The sequence below is a fragment of the Sprattus sprattus genome (assembly GCF_963457725.1).
Source record: "Sprattus sprattus genome assembly, chromosome: 18".
In the NCBI taxonomy this organism is placed as follows: domain Eukaryota; kingdom Metazoa; phylum Chordata; class Actinopteri; order Clupeiformes; family Clupeidae; genus Sprattus; species Sprattus sprattus.
The window spans coordinates 5,763,328-5,782,365 of NC_137916.1; the positions used below are offsets into that span (position 1 = coordinate 5,763,328).

The 19,038-nt window shown below is 46.3% G+C and overlaps 1 protein-coding gene across 2 annotated transcripts in view; it reads left to right on the top strand.

Annotated features, from left to right (window-relative positions):
• scaf1 (SR-related CTD-associated factor 1) overlaps positions 1-6,086 on the top strand; it is an 8,814-nt gene extending 2,728 nt beyond the window's left edge. For both annotated transcript variants that reach the window (XM_080856641.1, XM_080856642.1), the window contains exons 6-10: positions 1-3,315; positions 3,902-3,984; positions 4,137-4,439; positions 4,626-4,754; positions 4,881-6,086. The exon at positions 1-3,315 is cut by the window's left edge and continues 531 nt beyond it. In XM_080856641.1, the coding sequence (XP_080712767.1) occupies positions 1-3,315; positions 3,902-3,984; positions 4,137-4,439; positions 4,626-4,754; positions 4,881-5,024 (3,974 nt within the window). In that variant the 3' untranslated portion in view covers positions 5,025-6,086. The remainder of the gene's footprint in view (positions 3,316-3,901; positions 3,985-4,136; positions 4,440-4,625; positions 4,755-4,880) is intronic.
• Positions 6,087-19,038: the final 12,952 nt, after the last annotated feature.

Consider the following 19,038-nt stretch of genomic DNA (forward strand, 5'->3'; position numbering starts at 1 on the left):
AGGAGGAGGAGGGAGACAAATATGACCCCTTCCAACCAACAGGCTCCCCTGCTTCAGAGGAGCCTGATGACGGAGGCTCAGATGGAGAGGAGGCTCCAGGAAGCGCTAGTGGGGATGCTCTGAACCGCATGGACGACGCCGAGGTGGATGAGGTGGAGGGGCTGGACGGCGTACCGCAGGATTCCCCTCCAGACTCCACGGAAGCCTCAGCCTCAGCTCCCTCCCCTGGCCCTGCTCCTGCTCCTGCCACTGTGCCCTACAGCCCACAGCCACCCCCCAGGAAGCGGGTGCTCCGCGACGGAGCGAGAGAGCAGCGGCGGATGCGGGAGAAGAAGGAGGACTCCGAGCACTCTGAGATTGAGGAGGGCGAGATAGTGGGTGCGGGTGATAAGGAGAGGTGGCGGGAGCGGGTGGAGGAGGTGCCGGGGATCACGGGGATGGGGATGAAGACCGAGCGTATCCTGCGGGTGATGGAGGGCGACGGGTTTGTGTCCGTCTGCACGGAGGCCACCTGGGAGGATGAACCAGCCACACCGCCGCTGGTAGTGGGGGTGGGAGACCTTCGGAGGAAGCTGACCAGCAGAAGGAAGGAGCGCTTCCGCTCCTGCCCTGTGTCTGTGACCCTTTCCCCTTCACCAGCCCCACTTCCTCCCGCCATTGCCCTGCCCTCACCTTCAGCTTCCCCCTCCCTCTCAATAGACCGCGAGAAGAGCAGGAAGTCCTCCAAGAGCTCCAGAGAGCGAGAGCGACGCAAGCTTAAGGAGAGCAAAGCGGGAGAGAAAGAAAAGAGGAAGAAGAGGAAAGAAACAAAGGAAAGCGGTCGGGAGCAGAAGGAGAGAGACAGGGCGAAGAGGAGTGAGAAGGAGGAGAGGAGGAATGAGAAGGAGGAGAGGAGGAATGAGAAGGAGGAGAGGCAGAAGGATAAGGAGGAGAGGCAGAAGGATGAGGGGAGGAGGAGCAGCAGGAGCTCCAGCCGAAAGAGGAAGAGGAGAAAGCACAAGGAGGAGGAGCCTTCCCATAATTCTGCTGTCCGACACACACACTCGAGTCGGCGGTCCTGGTCTACCCACTCGGATGACCATCACAGAGACAGGGACCGGGAGAGAGACCGGGATGGAGAGAGAGATCGAGACCGGGAAGGAGAGAGAGACCGAAACCGAGATCGAGATCATGACAGAGATGAAGAGAGAGATCGAGACAGAGAACGAGAACGGGGGAGGGAACGAGATCGAGAGCGGGATTGTGAAAGGGAGAGGGACAGAGACGGAGAGAGAGACAGAGATGGGGAGAGAGACAAAGACAGGGAGAGGGACAGAGATGGGGAGATGGACAGAGACCGAGGTAGAGAGAGAGTGAAGCGAAGAAGTGATCGAGAAAGGGACGGGAGCAGAGACTCCAGAGGGAAGAGCAGGAGAAAAAGAGAAAGGGAGGATGGAGACCAGGGCTCTAGCAGTAGAGAGAGAGGAAGCCTGAAGCGGTCAAAGAGCAGCAGAGAGAGGAGGGAGGACACGCATGAGCGAGACAAACACAGAGAGAGAGAGAGGGACAAGAGGAGAGACGGACGGCCCGTTGTTCCGCCGTCCATCCAGGACTTGAACGGGCCGGACCTGTTTGCCATCAAACGCACCATCACCGTCACCACGACGACCACCACCACAACTTTGCCAGGGTCGCCAGGGCAGGGCCAGCAGTCCTCCGTTAGCCCGGCCTCAGGTCATTCTCACAAGAGGAAGAGGAAGAGGAGGAGGCACTCAGATGAAGAAGAGCAGCAGGAGGAGGCGGAGCGCTCCAGGAAGCACCGCAGTCACTCGCGCCACACCTCCCTCTCACCTCACCGTTACCGTGGCTATGATTCAGACCGCTTTTCCGAGCGTCCGGAAGTGGACCTGCTGTCGTTAGATGGTGAGGCGCTGGACTCCGACTACCCCTCGTTGGAGGACTCTCCCCTCCTCCTTCGATCCCCTGAGCCCCCTCCCTCCCCTCCGCCCAAAAGCAGCCCCCCTCCCAAAGCCCCCACCCACCGACCCAAGAAGAAGTCGCATTCCGCCAAGAAAACCAGCCAATCAGAGTCCACGTCCCTCAGAGCCAAAACCAAAAGCAAGCGCCTGATGACCTCACCTCCGCCTCCGCCCCTCTCGCCCACTGCCTTTGCCCCCTCCCTGCCTAAGCCTGCCACATCAGCCAAGCGTACCCAGAAAAACAGGAAAGAGAAAGAGCGAGAGAAAGGAGGCAAGAAGGAGTCTGGACGGTCGGGACACACCAAGAGGCTGGGTGGGAAGAAGGCCAAATTGCAGTCAAAGGTGTCCGTTCTGGTGCGGGAGGGAGTGAGCAGCACGACGGGCACAGCTGCACCCGGGACTGCTGGGAAGCTTGGTGTGGACCACATGGGACCAGGTGGGGCGGTGGGCGGTTCCTCCTCGGTGGTGGGGGGTTCTATCGCTGTGGTGTTCCGGCGGGACAACGAGAGCCGCTCGCCGTTCCTGAAGCCGTGCTCGGAGCCACTGTCCCTGCAGTCCCGTGGCAAAGACCCCGGCAAGGCCAGCCAACGACAGAAGCAGAGGAACGTCCTTGCCCCAGCCAGCGTCACCAGCCCGACCCTCCTCAAGGCAAAGAAGGCCACGCCCACCTCCAGCACGTCCTCCTCCACCTCCTCGCCCTGCTCCTCCACGGTGGCCAAGCGGCGTCGTCGTCCGGGGAAGAAGCTTCGTGAAAAGAACGCTACTGGTGGCGAGGTGAAGGCACCGCCCGGGATCTTGTTGCCTAAACCATCCAGTCCACCCACATTGCTGCCTGCCCCAACCCCTTCCTCGTCATCTTCATCCTCCTCTTCTTCTACCAGCGTTCTGCCTCCCTCCTCCTCACCCCCTCACACACCACCCCTCTCCCTGCCGCTTCCATCCAGAGATATCCGCGATTCCAGCCCTGACTCACAGACAGTGGACAGCAGCTGCAAGACCCCCGAGCCCTCCTTCCTGCTTGAGGAGCATCAGAGTGGACCCCCGCCGGCCAGCCCACCCCCCACACTGCTCTCCTCCTCAGCCGGGGGGTCTGGTGCCGCTCAGTCAGCAGCCAGCACCAAGCCCCCTGTCCTGGATGAACAGAAGACATCGCCTCCCTGCTCCACATCATCCGGGTCGGCAGTTCCCTCCCTCCCACTATCCCTCCCGCCTTTGGCCGGCGACCCCTCCTCTTCTTTCTCATCCGTGTCGTCGTCGTCAGTAGGCAAACCCCCACCCCCACCACCACCTGTGACCGCTCCGCTGCCCTGGAGTCTGCAGACCGGAGTGGACTGCACTGCAGGGGGCGTGTTAGCTTGTGAGTACTCCCTTTACTCTACATAGGCACCATTCCAACTGCCTTGAATATTTACATGAAGGACCTCTTTTGGTTTACCACTGCTGTGCAGGAACTACTGGGCCTTCAAGATGATAACTGCTAAATCATTTTGTTCATTTGTTCTTCAGCCCCAACATTACACCGCTTATCCGGGTCATTTAAAAAAACTTTCTCTTACCAAATGCAAGAGTAATAGCTGCTTAAGAAGAAGGCAATTTGTGTTTATGTCTTGTTTCCAAAATAATTTGAATGATATTGTGGGTTACACGATTGAAATGTTGGACTGTCAAGGGACTTCACAGGTAAGCTAAGAGGAGGAATGAACAGGTTTTTCTCTCTGCTAGAGGAGTACATACTTTAATCTGTGAATATCATACCTGTTTTTTAAAGGTACTGAAGTTATGTTTTTTGTGTGTATTTGTGCGTGCCCATGGGTTTTATATTATTGGGTGAGGAGTAGACTCGGCCTCGTATTAGTGGGTGAGTGATGTTGAGTAGTACCACATTTATTATGGTATGGTATGGTATGGTCACGGTGTTTGTATTTTTTTTCTATGTCCTCCAGTAACGGCACTCCTGTTTAAAATGGAGGAGGCTAACATCGCCAATCGCGCCAAAGCACAGGAGTTCATTCAAGCCACAAGTCAGGTAGGCCTAGAGTGGGTGTTTAAGCAGCTACAGTACTTCTGTAGTATTGTACTACACTGTCTGTGTGTGTGTGTGTGTGTGTGTGTGTGTGTGTGTGTGTGTGTGTGTGTGTGTACTTGGCTTACAGTATTGTCTTTTTGTTATTTTGCTAGATTTTTTCACAGGCGAACCAGACACAGCAGCACGCTCCCTCCTCTTCCTCCACCTCTTCTTCCTCATCCCAAGCCCCTCCCCTATCATCACTGGCTCCATCCTCTGGTCCTAATCCAGCACAGTTCATTCTTCACAGCTCTCTCCCACTTGGTAGTTGCTCCAAAACCCCTTCAACCCATCTTCTTCCTGGGCTTTCATTGGGTGGTGGATGTGCACAAACTCCACCCCCTCCTAATCTGAATGCTGGGATTGGAGGAACAAGTGACGGAGCCTGGGATGTGGATAGTAAAGATCCCGACAAGGTATGGGCTCTCTGTAAAGCTTTTAGATACTCTTGACACAGAGGTCTTCATTATTCATACATAAAGAGTATTGATGTTAAGATAACAGAGTAGATGTAATGTGTATTCTTTGGTAGTGTGTTAACATTCATTTGCTTTGGGTCTTTAACCGGAACTTTTCCTCTTTTGTTGCTCTCTTTTTGTCAGTACCTGAAGAAGCTGCACACACAGGAGCGTGCCGTGGAGGAGGTCAAGCTGGCCATCAAGCCTTACTATCAGCGCAAGGACATCAATAAGGATGATTACAAAGACATCCTGAGGAAAGCTGTACACAAGGTAGCAACCACTGTCTCCTCACTGAAACCACAAACAACTCACACACACACTCACTCGCTCACTCACACTCACTCACACTCACTCACACACAGTACCTTTTGACCAATCTGTTCTCTGATCTTCTAGATCTGCCACAGCCGCACAGGCGAGATCAACCCGGTCAAAGTGAGCAACCTTGTCAAGCTTTATGTGCAGCGTTACAAATACTTTCGTAAACATGGCCGCAGGATGGACGAAGAGGACCGGGAGCTTATGCATCCCTCCCCCTGATTGGACATCGGAAGTGCTTAACTGGGCTCCCCGCGCCCCTTTGCCTGGCTCTTGATGCTGATTGGCTACATCAGTCATGGACCGCCTTTTTGTCCTGCACGTGTTTGGGTCCTTTAGGTCCACTGAGTGACAGCTGTTTGTTTTAAATCCCCTCATATAAGTCTCGTTACCCCTTGCCTCTTTGTTTATCATGTGTTGTTGTACAGGTTTATGAGTAGGAGCAAAAAACACACAAAAAGAAAACGTTTGTAACACGAAACAGACATTAAGAGGGAGAGATGACACTTGCTCACCTATACACAGTTACATCTATATTAGGCATCCTAAGCCTGTACATACTGTTAAGTACACTACTACTATGATGGTGGTGTCTCGCCCCTGGAATGGTGTGCAGGTTTGGCCTGCAAAGTCGTTGCTCTATGTGAGTGTGGACGTGGATGAGTGGACTTCAATATCAAAATATAGACATTTGACAATGTTGCCGTTTGTGTCGTTAAGTCTTTGGAGGCGTGTCACACATTGCATGTACACATACACTCTCTAATGTATATTTACGTAATACTTTTTGCCCTGAGTTTTCATTTGGGGTGGTTGGTAAGCTGATCTCTTATTTTATCCAGTGTTATGGATGTTGGGAGCAATTTTCAATCCATTATTTATGTTAACAAGACACTGCAGAGAGCAGTTGTCTTGTCATCTTCAGCTCAGCTGCTCAAAAGCAAGCACCATGAGAAGAGCCTCTATGCTTTCTCTCCCCTCGACACAGACCAGAACGAGTGCTGCAGTGAACATCTCACAGGTAAAATGCTTTTGTTTCGGGACAGACAAAACCTCTTAAAGGTAGTTATATTCCAAACCAGATGGTTTGTCACAGCCCTGTTTTATGATGAAACAATATGAATATGAGTGGTATATCATTTTTTAAAGGGGGACACTGACAGACATTCTGTTGTAATCGGAAACAAAACAATTTGGAGAAGTCCGTAAACAACAGGAAATTGCCTTGCCTTCTTGCTCCCCTGTTAGTGATCTGTAAATATTCAGTTAAATAATAAAGAGGTGGTCTGATGACCTTAGTGTTTCAAACAGAACACTTTTGGTTGTTGTTCAGTTATTACAGCAAACATCCAAGAGACAGGTTGGAGCAAGTAAAGATCGAATGTCAGTTTGTGGGTGCCTCTGGAACTCCCACTATTTCAGCTTGAGGGTGTAACTGGTTAAGCCTCATCTTGGCAAATAAACTGAATGGAAGAGCGCAAACAAAGTTCCCTTATCCACACACCTAGGCTTTTGTGGCTAGCCTGCAAATACTTCAGCCTCGGATGACACCACTGGGGTCAATTTCAATAGAGACCACCGTAGCAACTGAAAGGGACTCTTCATCAGTGACTCCTTTGGATAAAATTGAAAGAATGTTGCTAAATTTGACACTAGTGAGGTGTGGAATGGATGCCTGGTGCATGGCTACCAAGAGGTTTGGGGATCTGTGAAACTGAATAATTTATGAGGACCAGGTGGATAAGAGTTGTTTTGTTTCAGTGCCTATGTTGACTTATAGTTTGACTGGTTCCTCACAAAGTGTGAAAGACCATCATCTGCAAACTTCACTGTGATAGTTCAGATAGATAGGTCTGTGATACTGTGCTTATTAATAAAACCATTGCTCATTTATATTTTCCTTCTACAGTTAATGTTACAATGCTTAATACTAAATGTAGAATGGAGCACTGTCTGCACGAACATTTCACCTTACCCATCAATCACATGTATTTTGAGCAGAAATAGAAACACTTTGATCTTTCTTCCCTATTTGCCTAAATGTGAATATACCAAGCTGGGGTGATATTTGCTAATTTCACCTGCTTAAGATCTTATCCAAACAGTGATATCCACCATATTATGGGATTTAATTAATTGCTGGTTGTCCTGGGAGCCCCTCACAGATACTGCCACAATATGGCCACCAGATGTCGCCAAACAGTCTTTCAATGTTTTTTTTCACTGATCAAAGATTCAATAAAACTGCAGGACGGTGTTGACTATGTTAGTTGGTAGACTATATTACCAACTGGCAAAAATATACGAAATCTGATTCATAACGTTCAACATTTACATCAAAGGTAATACAGAACATGAATGCAATGTTTACAAAATGTCTCCTCAACACTAAGCTCCTACAATCCAAAAGGAAATCACGCTTGAACTGCAGATTTAGAATGAAGATGCCAGGTTATCCACATGCTTGCTCACCAACCTTTATAAATGTATTTGAAACTTTCTATCATTCTAGGAGTGTCTGTCTGTTCTGTCAGTTCTTAGGAAAGCCAGGAAATGTGCTTCCCATTATCTTGCATGCTCACAGTTAACTATTTCCTGAGTTTGCAGCTGTTCCAAAGCAGAAAAGAGATACTCTAGCTTCATTTGAAGAACTAGAGCGTGGCATAACAAACATGACTAATGCCGTACGCCATCTTCATTTAACCTTGGGTAGGATTTTATGGCAGTTACTTTGATCTGCAGGAAAGTTAACAACAATGAAACCTCTTTGGCCTTTGGTCACTGGGTCTTTCCCACACAGTTAAAAAAAGAAAGAACAACATTCTAACAGTTTCACACTTACTCACACTGTACTCAAGACTCAGACAGGGATTGGCATATATCCAAAAATGTTTACCTGTCTGAAACATAAGCGTATCCCCAATTGTCTAACTACAAAACAGTGAGGATCTTGTATTATGAGCTATGAGACCAGTACCCCTTTAAATAATATGAGTCCTTTCCAAATAATAACCTTGTTGTTCCCTCTTTCAGCATTTCATGTTTGGCAGAAAGTGTGGGAACTAGCACTCTGGGTTCTTTCTAAGACAATGTTTACACGGAGCCTGGATTGCCTGAATCAGGATTCATTTTTGGACCCGACCCTCTTTTTATTGCGTCTACACGGAGCAGTGTAAAATATTTGCGTTTACATGAACGCAGTGGATCGGATTGAATCCGATGTAGTTTATCTCCCAGGCCTGTTGGTGGCGCTTTAACGGAAGAAAACGGAGCAGAAGACAGGAACCTGCGTATAAAGTGACAGAAGACAGTAGTCGAGAGCCAACTAGCAACGTTGCATAGTTGCAAAATTATGGTGGTAAATAAAATCAGTGGTCAGAGCAGACTGTAGGTTAAGCAAAAAATTATTCTATTTTGTATTAATAAAGAGGCGTTGAGAACAGTCCAACAAAGCAATGTGCAACATGACATGTCTGTGGGTTGTTTAAATGCCTGTGCTTTATGGAGAGGCTGAGCTTGAGCAGGAGAGACCACAATGCAAGTGGTGTGGATCCTGGATGTTTCATGGTTTACAGTTGCTTTCAATTTCATGGTTTTATTACTAACAACAAATGTAGGCTATTGTTGAGGGCATTGTCCTTCACGTACTGTATCTCTGAGGATGTGTTCATTGATTACAGTTCAGCTTTCAATACCATAGTCCCCCTCCACCTGGTCGTCAAGATGAGGTCGCTGGAGACAAATGTGCAACTGGGTGCTCAACTTCCTCACAGACCGCCCACAGGTGGTGAGAGTAGAGGGTGGTGTAACCTCTTGGCCGCTGACCCTCAACATAGGATCCCCCCAGGGTTGCGTTCTGAGCCTGCTGCTGTATGACCTCTACACCTCTGAATGCACAGCCTCCGGAAGGTCAACCTCCATCATCTGGAGGTCTGGGGCCGTATTCACAAAGAATCTTAGGGCTAAAAGTAGCTCATAAGTGGCGAATTTAGGAGAAACTCCTAAAAATAATGGGCGTGTCAGTCTTAAATTTAGGACTCCTATTTTTTTTTACTAAGAGCAATTCACAAAATATTTTATCCCTAAAAGTAGCACCTAAGTCTAGGACAGCTTAAAACTCCTCATGAGGACTCCTAAGTCACTAAGACCTATTCACAAAAAGTCTTAAAATGGCTGAAGCCAAGCCAGACGTAACGTGTTGGAGACAATGAACGACTCTGAATTGTTGAGAAGATATCGTTTAAACCGTGAAGGCATCAACATTTTACTAGAATTAGTGCGGGATGCAATCACGTCTCCAACTATCCGAAACAACCCAATCAGTCCGGAAGTTAAATGTTTGATAACATTAAGATTTTTGGCTACGTGGAAAATGCAACTTTGCAACGCAGACGACTTCAGAATATCGCAATCATCAGTAAGCGTATTCATTCATCAAACAATCACCGCACTCTGTAGACCACACATTGTACAACAGTTTATTCGGTTCCCTATGGACAATCGCCTACTTCAAAGGATCAAGGTCAATTTCATGGCGTTTGCAGGAATGCCCGGTGTCGTGGGTGCCATCGATGGAACACACATTAAAATAATTGCTCCATCCAGAGATGAGGACGTCTTTGTAAACCGCAAAAAGGTAAATTGAATGAATACACAGATAGTGTTTGATCCAAATTTCACAATCATGGATATTGTTGCGAAGTGGCCTGGATCTACTCACGATTCGCGCATTTTAATGGAGAGCGCGGTCTGCGCCAGCTTTTTGAGCGGCACCATGTACCTGCTGGATGCCACTTGTTGACAGTGGCAACCATGCAAGACATGGCTTTTGACACCCTTCCTCAATCCACAACCGGGAGCACAGTTGAACTACAACATGCAAGTATACGCATGAGGCCTATTTTGGTGACACAATACCTGTAGCCGCGACGGCTCTTTTAAAGTCCACTCCGCAATCTCCATCCTACATCGTGACTGGAGCGCATACCACCGCTTCTCGCAGTCATCGACAGAGCGACACACGGCAGGGAATGAAGCATTTATGTTAACACATATGTCCTCCCATGCCTCACGCTTCTTTTTTGTGGTCACCCCACAGCCAAATTTAGCTTTTATAACTCCCTTCCTCTCCAGCACACTCTGGGCCAACATGGACAGTTGGTCCTGGGACCAATTCGACTTTCTCTTACGTCTCGCCCTCGTTTCGTCCATTATGACAGGAGGACTTAAAGAGCCGTATGGACTGATATTTGAAGTGTTTAAGGGCTGGAAATATGCCGATTACCTAATAGTTTGCAGGGAGCTTTAATTATTACTTCCTTGATTTCATGCAATTTCCGTGTTTTTTTCGGCAATTTCTCTTTCTCTAACGTGCAAAGCGTCATTTACGTTGTATGCACAAACTTGTCATCATGCGTGTGCATTCTGCTAAGTGCACTATCCATAACTATTTAATATGGCTTCATTTGAAGCCTAGGTTATTCTCTTATTTTCTGTTGATTTAGTGGGATCGTTAGGGGGATGTTAGGACTGAGTTTTGAATGAGAGCGCCTGTCAGCAACCAATCACCGTACGCACCGCTTCTAAACTCGTGCATGAGAATGGACGTCATCCATAGCAACGGAGTTTTTATCTTAAGCTTAGGAGTTGGTATTATCCTTAGTATGAGTAGGTCTCAGAGCCGTTGTGAATCACTTTTAAGAAATTACTCCTACGTAAAAGGTTTTAGCGCGAGTTAGGAGCACTCCTAGTGGTAAGATAAAAGGCTTTGTGAATACGGCCCCAGGTCTGGATTTCAAGAAACCCAAGGTCGCCGTACAACAGTCAATAATACAGTTAAAAAGTATTTTTTAAATGTACAAAGCAGAGCAGCAGCAGAGCAACAACTTCAGTTGACAGGAACTTTAAAGGTTATACCCCTGCCTATGTGTGATTTATGTGAGATTTAAAAAGAGCAATTGAATTCGGGTCAATGTTCCTGATGTCAGGGGGGAGGGAGGGAGTTCCAAAGGTGAGGGGCAGAGCGGCTGAAGGCTCTGGATCCAATGGTGGACAGATGGGCTCTGGGGACGGTCAGGCTGATGGAGGAGACAGACCTGAGAGACTGGGTAGGGACATTGATGTGGAGGAGGTCAGAGAGGTATGGATGAGCGGTGTAATGAATTGCCTCAAATGTATGGAGGAGGATTTTATAGTAAATGCGGTGTTTAATGGGAAGCCAGTGGAGTTGATGTAGAACGGGGGTGATGTGAGTGATGGATGGTGTTCTGGTGAGGATAAGGGCAGCAGTATTCTGTACCAGTTGAAGTTTATGGAGGAGTTTGTGTGGGAGACCAAAGAGAATGGAATTGCCGTAATCCAGGCGGGAAGTGACAAGGGAGTGAACCAGGATTGCGGTGGTGTTGGGAGTGAGTGAGGGGCGGAGGCGGTTGATATTGCGGATGTGAAAGTAGGCAGATCGGATGGTGTTGTTGACGTGGGTATGGAATGATAGGGTGCTGTCGAGGGCGACACCCAGGCTCTTAACCTGAGGAGAGGGGAAAACCGAGGAGTTGTCTATGGTGAGGGTGAAACTGGGATGTTTGGTGAGGGTGTGCTTGGAGCCAATGAGGACATCCTCAGTTTTTTCACTGTTTAGTTTGAGGAAATTGGAGGAAAACCAGGATTTGATTTCCTGTAAACAGGCACAGAGGGAGGAGGGTGGGAAGGTGGAAGTGGGTTTGGAGGAGACGTAGAGCTGGGTGTCGTCCGCATAACAGTGGAAATGAATGTTGAATTTACGGAAGATCAGTCCAAGTGGGAGGAGGTAGATGATGAATAGGATAGGGCCAAGGACAGAGCCCTGGGGAACACCAGAGGAGAGGGGGGATGGGTGGGATGAGAATGATTTTAACTGGATGAACTAAGTACGGCCAGAGAGATATGAGCAGAACCAGTCTAGGGGTGTGTGGGTTATGCCAATGGAGGCAAGTCTGGAGTCAAGTGGGATATGGTGTCAAAATTGCGATTAAATAATTGTATCCTCTTTTCTTTCCCAACAAAACTTAATGAATGATTTAGATATTACACAATATTAGAAACATTTTGTGTAAAATATTCGTTCCGACATTTAACATTTTTTTTTTAAGACCGCGTTTTAATCGCGCGGTTAGAAATCACGTTTATCATATCGCGATTATATCGCAAATGCAATTAATCGATCAGCCCTAGCGGAGAGGGTCCTTAGTTTGGAGTTCCTGAAGGTGCACCTCACTGAAGACCTAACCTGGACTGTTGCGGCAACAACTGAATGTCGCCCAGAGGCTAAGTGAGGGAGATTCACTTAGGTGACGCGCTATAAACAATCCAAAGTCCGCTCCGGAGGTTATGATATCTTCCTTTTATAGATAAAAACATCTTCATCGAACAGATCGGAAGTGCAAGTGCTTCTGTGCAAAGTGGCGATAATAAACGTACATAAAATTCATCCAATTAGTCCATAAAATCCATATCAAAAGGTCCAATAGGTAGCATATTGAGCGGTCAACAAAAACTGTGCTCTCCCTACTCACCCCCTCACCTTACTACCACAGGTGCCCAGGTACTTATATTCATTCATGAATTCCTATGCCAGTTCCCACGTGACTTGCATACATACCCACCAGATACCAAAAAAAGAGGACAGACTAATTCAACCATGGCATATGGCCGCTATATGGACCCTCCACACACAACACGTGACAAAAGTCATCTAGGAAGCGGCTGTATTTCCTCCGTAGGCTTAGGAAGTTTAAGGTCACCCCTCCCATCCTAAGGACCTTCTACTCCTCAGCTGTGGAGAGTGTCCTCACAGGATGCATCTCCGTCTGGTACGGAAGCTGTACCGCCAAAGACCAGGCAAACCTTGAGAGGGTGATTCGCTCAGCCGCGCGGCCTATCAGACCCTACCCACCGTGCATGATATTTACCACAAGAGGGTGGAGTCAAGGGCAAGAAACATCATGAGGGATGATTCACACCCCAATGCCAGCCTCTTCACCCTGTGGCAGTCGGGTAGACGCCTTCGCAGTCTAAATTCAAGGACAGAGAGACTTAGGAGCAGTTTTTACCCCCAGGCAGTGAGACACTTGATCTCAATATTTTTAATTCAGCTCTCTTTTCTTATTTTTATTTATTTAAATGAAATTATTATTTTGTATTTTTGCACAATGTGGAGCGTAGACCCTTTTACATTTCATTACATTTGTTGTATGTGACAAATTAAACACTTGAATCTTGAATTTGTAGTAAGCACGATATACAGTTTTACAGTTAAAAGTTTCAATGAAAAAGCAGGTCTTTCAGCAACTTTGCTTTTCTAACAGAAAATATCTCGTTATTAACCCTAAATTTGACTTGTTATCGAAGTCCACGTATACACCCTATAATTTCAGAAGCCAATTAACTGATATTTAGGTAATGTGATCACTGTCTAGAACAGGGGTGCCCAAATTGTTTCTTGTCAGTGGCCAAATATTATTTGGAGTTGAGCTTAACAAAAAGGTTAAGCATGAGACAAACACTTTTTTGAATGTACTAGATGTATGTTACGTATTACATGTAACTATAGCCTTTTTGTTGTTTGGTAGGTTCTGGCCAACATTGAGAAGGCACAAGAACGCCAAAAAAAGACCTACCGTGCTAAGAAAAGAAAGGGCTGCAGGACAGCCATTTTAAAGGAAGGGGAAGAGGTCTTGATGTCTGGCCAAAAAAAAAAACTTTGGCCAAGGCCTGACACCACTCCACCAGGGGCCCTTCATTATGAAGACCCTAACAGAAAAGGGGGTGGCAGAAGGTGAATGTCAATCACCTGAGGCCATACCAAAGGCGAAAAGGTTATGTATTAAGTTAAAGTTTTCAGTAGCCTTGCTGTAGTGAAAATGTCAATAATGACCATTTAATGTCTTCATATACAGACACTGATTGTGGTGTGGTGAGAATGGAGCACTACTTCGCCGACCTCTGTCCAAAGTGGCTGCAACAATGTGAGCCTCAACAAACAAAGCTTGTAAGTCAGATACTATGTTGTATATAAAATTTAGCCTCAGACTATGTATGGCAGCTTTTAAATTGCAGAAAAAATGCAGCTGCTGTCAATGTAGTTGTAGTTATCCCCATTGAATTTTTTGCAATTATACAGCTGAACTACGTTCTAGACAGAAATGGCCCACCCACTGAAATAATCATTAAAGATGGCAAGACTTTCCTCACCAGAGAGGACTTCTGGAACCTTGGTTGCAGCTAGTGGCTGGAGTCCAATGTGAGTTTCATGGCAATTATTTCGTTGTACAGTGGTAACAGTTGACTACAGAGACATATATTTTTTTTTTTTAATACTAGATTGGAATTGCCTGTTTCAGGCTGATCGAAGAGGCTGCGGAGAGAAATACGTTATTTTGTAATTGATCTCTTTTCACTAAGTATTTAACCTCAGATTTAATTTTGGTTTTATATTATTCCAATGAACAGGGGAAAACCGTCCACATTGTGGACCTTTATGTAGTCCCTACGTGGAAGGTCATGGACCCACTGCCGACCCTGCCAGTAGGTTGGAGACATGTTTCTAAAAGCATCAGAGATGAGAAAATGTTATGTGATTAAACCATTAAAACCTCCCTTTGCTAATGCAAACAGAACAACCTGAGACAGAAGGATATAATTATCTTTCCGGCTTGGAGCAGACAGGATGGGGCAGCAGACCACTACCTTCTCTGTGTTGAGTATATTTTTTCTACCACTTTAAGAATAAGATATGATTGTTATATTTTTAATGCGATTAAACGTAAGGAAAATGTGTTTCGTTAACCTATTGCAGGTCTTATTGGTAGCTCAGCGGTAGGTGTTGTACCTCGACTCTCTTAATCCAAAAGGATTTGGAGACGAGTCCTACCGCAAAGTATTTAGGTTGTGATAATGGCAATAGTTTTTGGCTTTGTTCTATGGCCAAGCATGTACCTAGCCCTCACACATTCCTCTGAGTTCCAGAGGTGGTCCTGTTCTACGACCTACATAACCGATTAATGAACAGAGACCAGAGAAATATGTTTGTGATATTTCGAGTCACACACAAATTCAACTTTAAAATGTGGCATGGTAGTTAGGGTAGATATGAGCAACAACAATTCTTAATTTGGTTTCCAATTTTAGTTCGTAATTAATGGGTTAGGAACACATTGTCAGGGTTCGCTCAGGGATCGAACCCGAGTTGCTGGGTGTGGGGATCAAGCGCTTAACCCAGTGGGCTAGAGAGAGGACCAAATGGCAGGATGATGTTCATTGCTTTCTTTATTTCACAACAGTGGTAGCTCCAACACACAAAAGATCCGAAAACAGGGCAAAAGGCCAAAAACTAATAAAATACAAAAAGTAGCTCTTCAGGCGGACTTGAACAAAAGCGGCTTGAGATCCGCAGCAAGCAACAAAAGGCTTGAAAACCTGCAAGACACCAACCCAAAACTAGCTAGCGCTAGAGGCACTTGGGAGTGCGGGAGAGGGCTGCATGTCTTGTAGCAAATCTAGTAACAACGCTAACACAGGGGGACAAAAACAATCCAACGACCCGATGAGGGCCAGATAAACTAACTAGGTATTTATACCCTGGCTAAGTGGCAAACAGTGTGTAATTACAAACAGCTGACTGATACACGATGGGCAACAGGTGAGGGCACAAATCACAACAACAACACATGTGGACAAGAATATAGAAAGGATGTCCTTTGGCCACCAGATGCCGCCAAATCGTGGCAATGGCTGCCACGATCGTGACACACAAGCCCTGTTCCGTGGCTGGTTTCCCCGGGAGCCTAAAACAATATGGTCAGTGTTCTTACTGTGTGTATGCTACTGTACCTATTAGACAGATGGCATGCTCCATTGAGGCGGGCCAATGGACGGAGAAGACTGGTGTGGATCTCGAGGTGTTTACAACAAACTTCACAGGGGCTCAATCATTGTTTTACTTTTGAAAAAACGGACAATAGTGTTGCCTTCTTAAGTATTTCTTTTGGCTTTTCATTTTTTCCAGGAATTCCCCACACACATCAGGGAATTCTTGTGGCATTTTCATGTTGATGGTACATACATAGTACTTGTAGTTCTTCTTGATTTTGAAAGTGACATTTTCTTGGAAAAGCCACTGAAATGCAAACAGACATCTATGTACAATAGCAACTGATTTGACTCAAGTTTCACTAGTGTGTGGCCTAAAAGAATGAATTAGAGACTTCTTGGCAACCGTTAATTGTTGTTTGCAACTACTTTCGTAATGGTTGTTGTTGTTCTTGTTGTTATTTTTCACAGTATGCCCTCTGCTTGTGCACCTCCACCCCCTATCACTTCTCCGAGCTATCTTCATTTTCAGTTTTATTTTTTTTTTTGTGTTTAAATAGAAAAGCGAAAACACATGTTAAATATCTGGGAACCAAATCAATTTCTTGTCTTGTATCACATTTTTAGAATGAAATGCCACAAATACGGAGGTGGTGGTGTGTACAGCTCTTGCAGAGATTTGCAATTGAAGGGTATGCATGAGGTTTAAGACAAGGTTTCAGAAGGTTTCTTTGTGATGTCTAGTTTGAAGAAAACAACTTGAAATTACATAATTCAATTTTAGACATGGACAAGCCTTTGCTTCATGGACAAAGGAGAGTCAGGAGCTCTTCGAAAGGTTAATTATCAACATGTTATACACATAAAAGGTTAAAGTGATTTAAGTGACATGAAAACACAATTTATCACACCGCATGATTGCTGCAAATGTACTGTAATGTACGAAAAATGTAGAGGGGGCCTCTGATGAAAGAATGCTCCTCTGTCAATTTCAGAAACACAAAGGACAGAGGTGGGTTAAATTATTAAAAAAACTGGATATCAAAGCCTGTTTGCAAGAAAGTGACATGAGTACTGTGTTCATAAGAGAACACACACACACACTATTGTGCAAGCCATTATTGTATAGCTAATGGATTTATTCCCCTATTGGTGTGTGATAACAGCTCAAAGTAACTAAAATGTATCATAGATTTTACCCTCAAGCAGATACAATATGCCTCTTTTATCCTTGTTAAACTAAAAAAAAGTAATTTTTTGGTTAGAGTCTTCCATCCTAATGCAGACTGCATCGAGTGGGTGCAGTGCCAGTGGTGCAGCGGTTGGTTGCACAAAGACTGTGCTGGTGCTATCAAAGCTGAGAAAATCTGCTGTGGGTGCAAAACAGATGCTACAGAGATGCAAAGGTACTACACCATTTAATGGAAATACTCTGAGGACAACATCCGGCCCCAGGCAATGTGTTGTCTATACCTACTGAAGTTGATGAACATGGTTTGCGCAATATCTGGGATCCCTCATGTTTTTCATTCTATATCGGCAGGATTGTGGATACCGCAGAAAGAGAGGGGGTTCTTGCTGTCTTCAGTAAGGACCAAGTCAAGTTGACTTTACATAAAGTGTGTGGTTAATTATTACATTCTCTATCAGGGCTCTCAGCCTATGTGTGTGCCCTTTAACCTTTTATTTCAGAGCTTATATGAGGACCTTATGGTTGGAAGGATCCTTTCAAACCGGATGTTTTTGTGGCAGAACCTCAAATGTTCCAACGACTTCAGGCAACACCTGAAGCCCAAATTGCGAATTTTCAGTGATGAGCGGGTAAATGAAAAGTGGCAATATTACCTACTGTTAGTTGTTTACCTAAATGTATCTCTTTATCGTTTTTTTAAATTGATGTTTACTAACCAGCTCACTTATAGTATGTCCTTTGCTCGCAAATGCTGATGGCTGAACAAATAAATTGTTCTCTAATTTTTCTCTCAACTGTATATTGATTTACTTGAATAGACCTATGAGCTCCTAAAAGTTATCGAAGAGGTAACAGGCATCGGAGCCAAAAATCAAAGCAGGCAGCATAGACCTCATTGATTTTGTTTTTGACATCATGCTCCCAGCATATAGGCAAAAGCTGAAACAGGTCAGACCTGTTGCGAGGACAGTCCATCAATGGAATGACGAGAGTGTGGCTACTCTCCAGGACTGTTTTGACACCACTGACTGGCTGATGTTACGGGAGGCAGCCGATAGGGACATAAATGAATATACGGATACTGTTTCCAGCTACATCCGACCCTGCATTGATGATGTCGTTCCCAAGAAGGCTGTCTGGTCTTTCCCCAATCAGAAGCCCTGGGTTGACGCTGCAACGCTCCAGGGATCCTGATCAGTACAGGAAGGCCAGATACGACCTTTTGAAGGCCATGAAAGCAGCAAAAGAGGGCTTACAGAACAAAAGTGGAGTCCAGTTACCATGGCTTTGACCCCAGGCGCATGTGGAGTGGACTAAGAGCCATCACTGACAATAAAGGGAGGAGTTACAGTGAGACCCAGTCCTCTGTCCTATATCCAGACGAGCTGAATGCCTTTTACGCTCGCTTTGAGAGGGACAGTGCGCCCCCTGCAATGGAGTTACCTGAAGGCCTATCCAGTGGTGTGCCTACATTAACTGTAGCTGAGGTGAGGCACTGCTTCAAAAAAATCAACCCTCGCAAGGCACCGGGCCCAGATGGCATATCAGGTAGGGCCCTCAGGGTTTGCGCTAACCAGCTAGCAGGAGTCTTCAGCGACATCTTAAACCTCTCCCTCAGGATGTCTGTACTCCCCACCTGCTTCAAAAGGACCACCATCGTCCCTGTGCCCAAGAACACCAAGGCCTTCTGCATGAATGACTATTGCCCTGTAGCACTGACCTCTGTCATAATGAAGTGCTTTGAGCGGCTAGTTAAATCCTCTATCTGCTCCTCGCTGTCTCCCACCCTGGACCCTATGTAGTTTGCATACCAGCCCAATAGGTCTACTGACGATTCATCGCCCTGACTATGCACACCGCCCTCTCCCACCTGGATAAAGGGAATCCATATGTGAGAATGCTTTTCATTGACTATAGTTCCGCATTTAACACCATCATCCCCTCCAGACTCGGTGGATCTTTGACTTCCTGACGGGGAGGCCACAGGTGGTGAGAATCGGTGACCGCACCTCATCCACAGTGATCACCAACACAGGCACCCCCCAGGGCTGTGTGCTCAGCCCCCTCCTGTTCTCCTTGTTCACGCATGACTGTGCGGCTACACACAGTTCAAATCTCATTGTGAAGTTTGCTGATGACACAACCATTGCGGGCCTCATCACTGACAATGACGAGGCAGCCTACAGAGAGGAGGTTGAT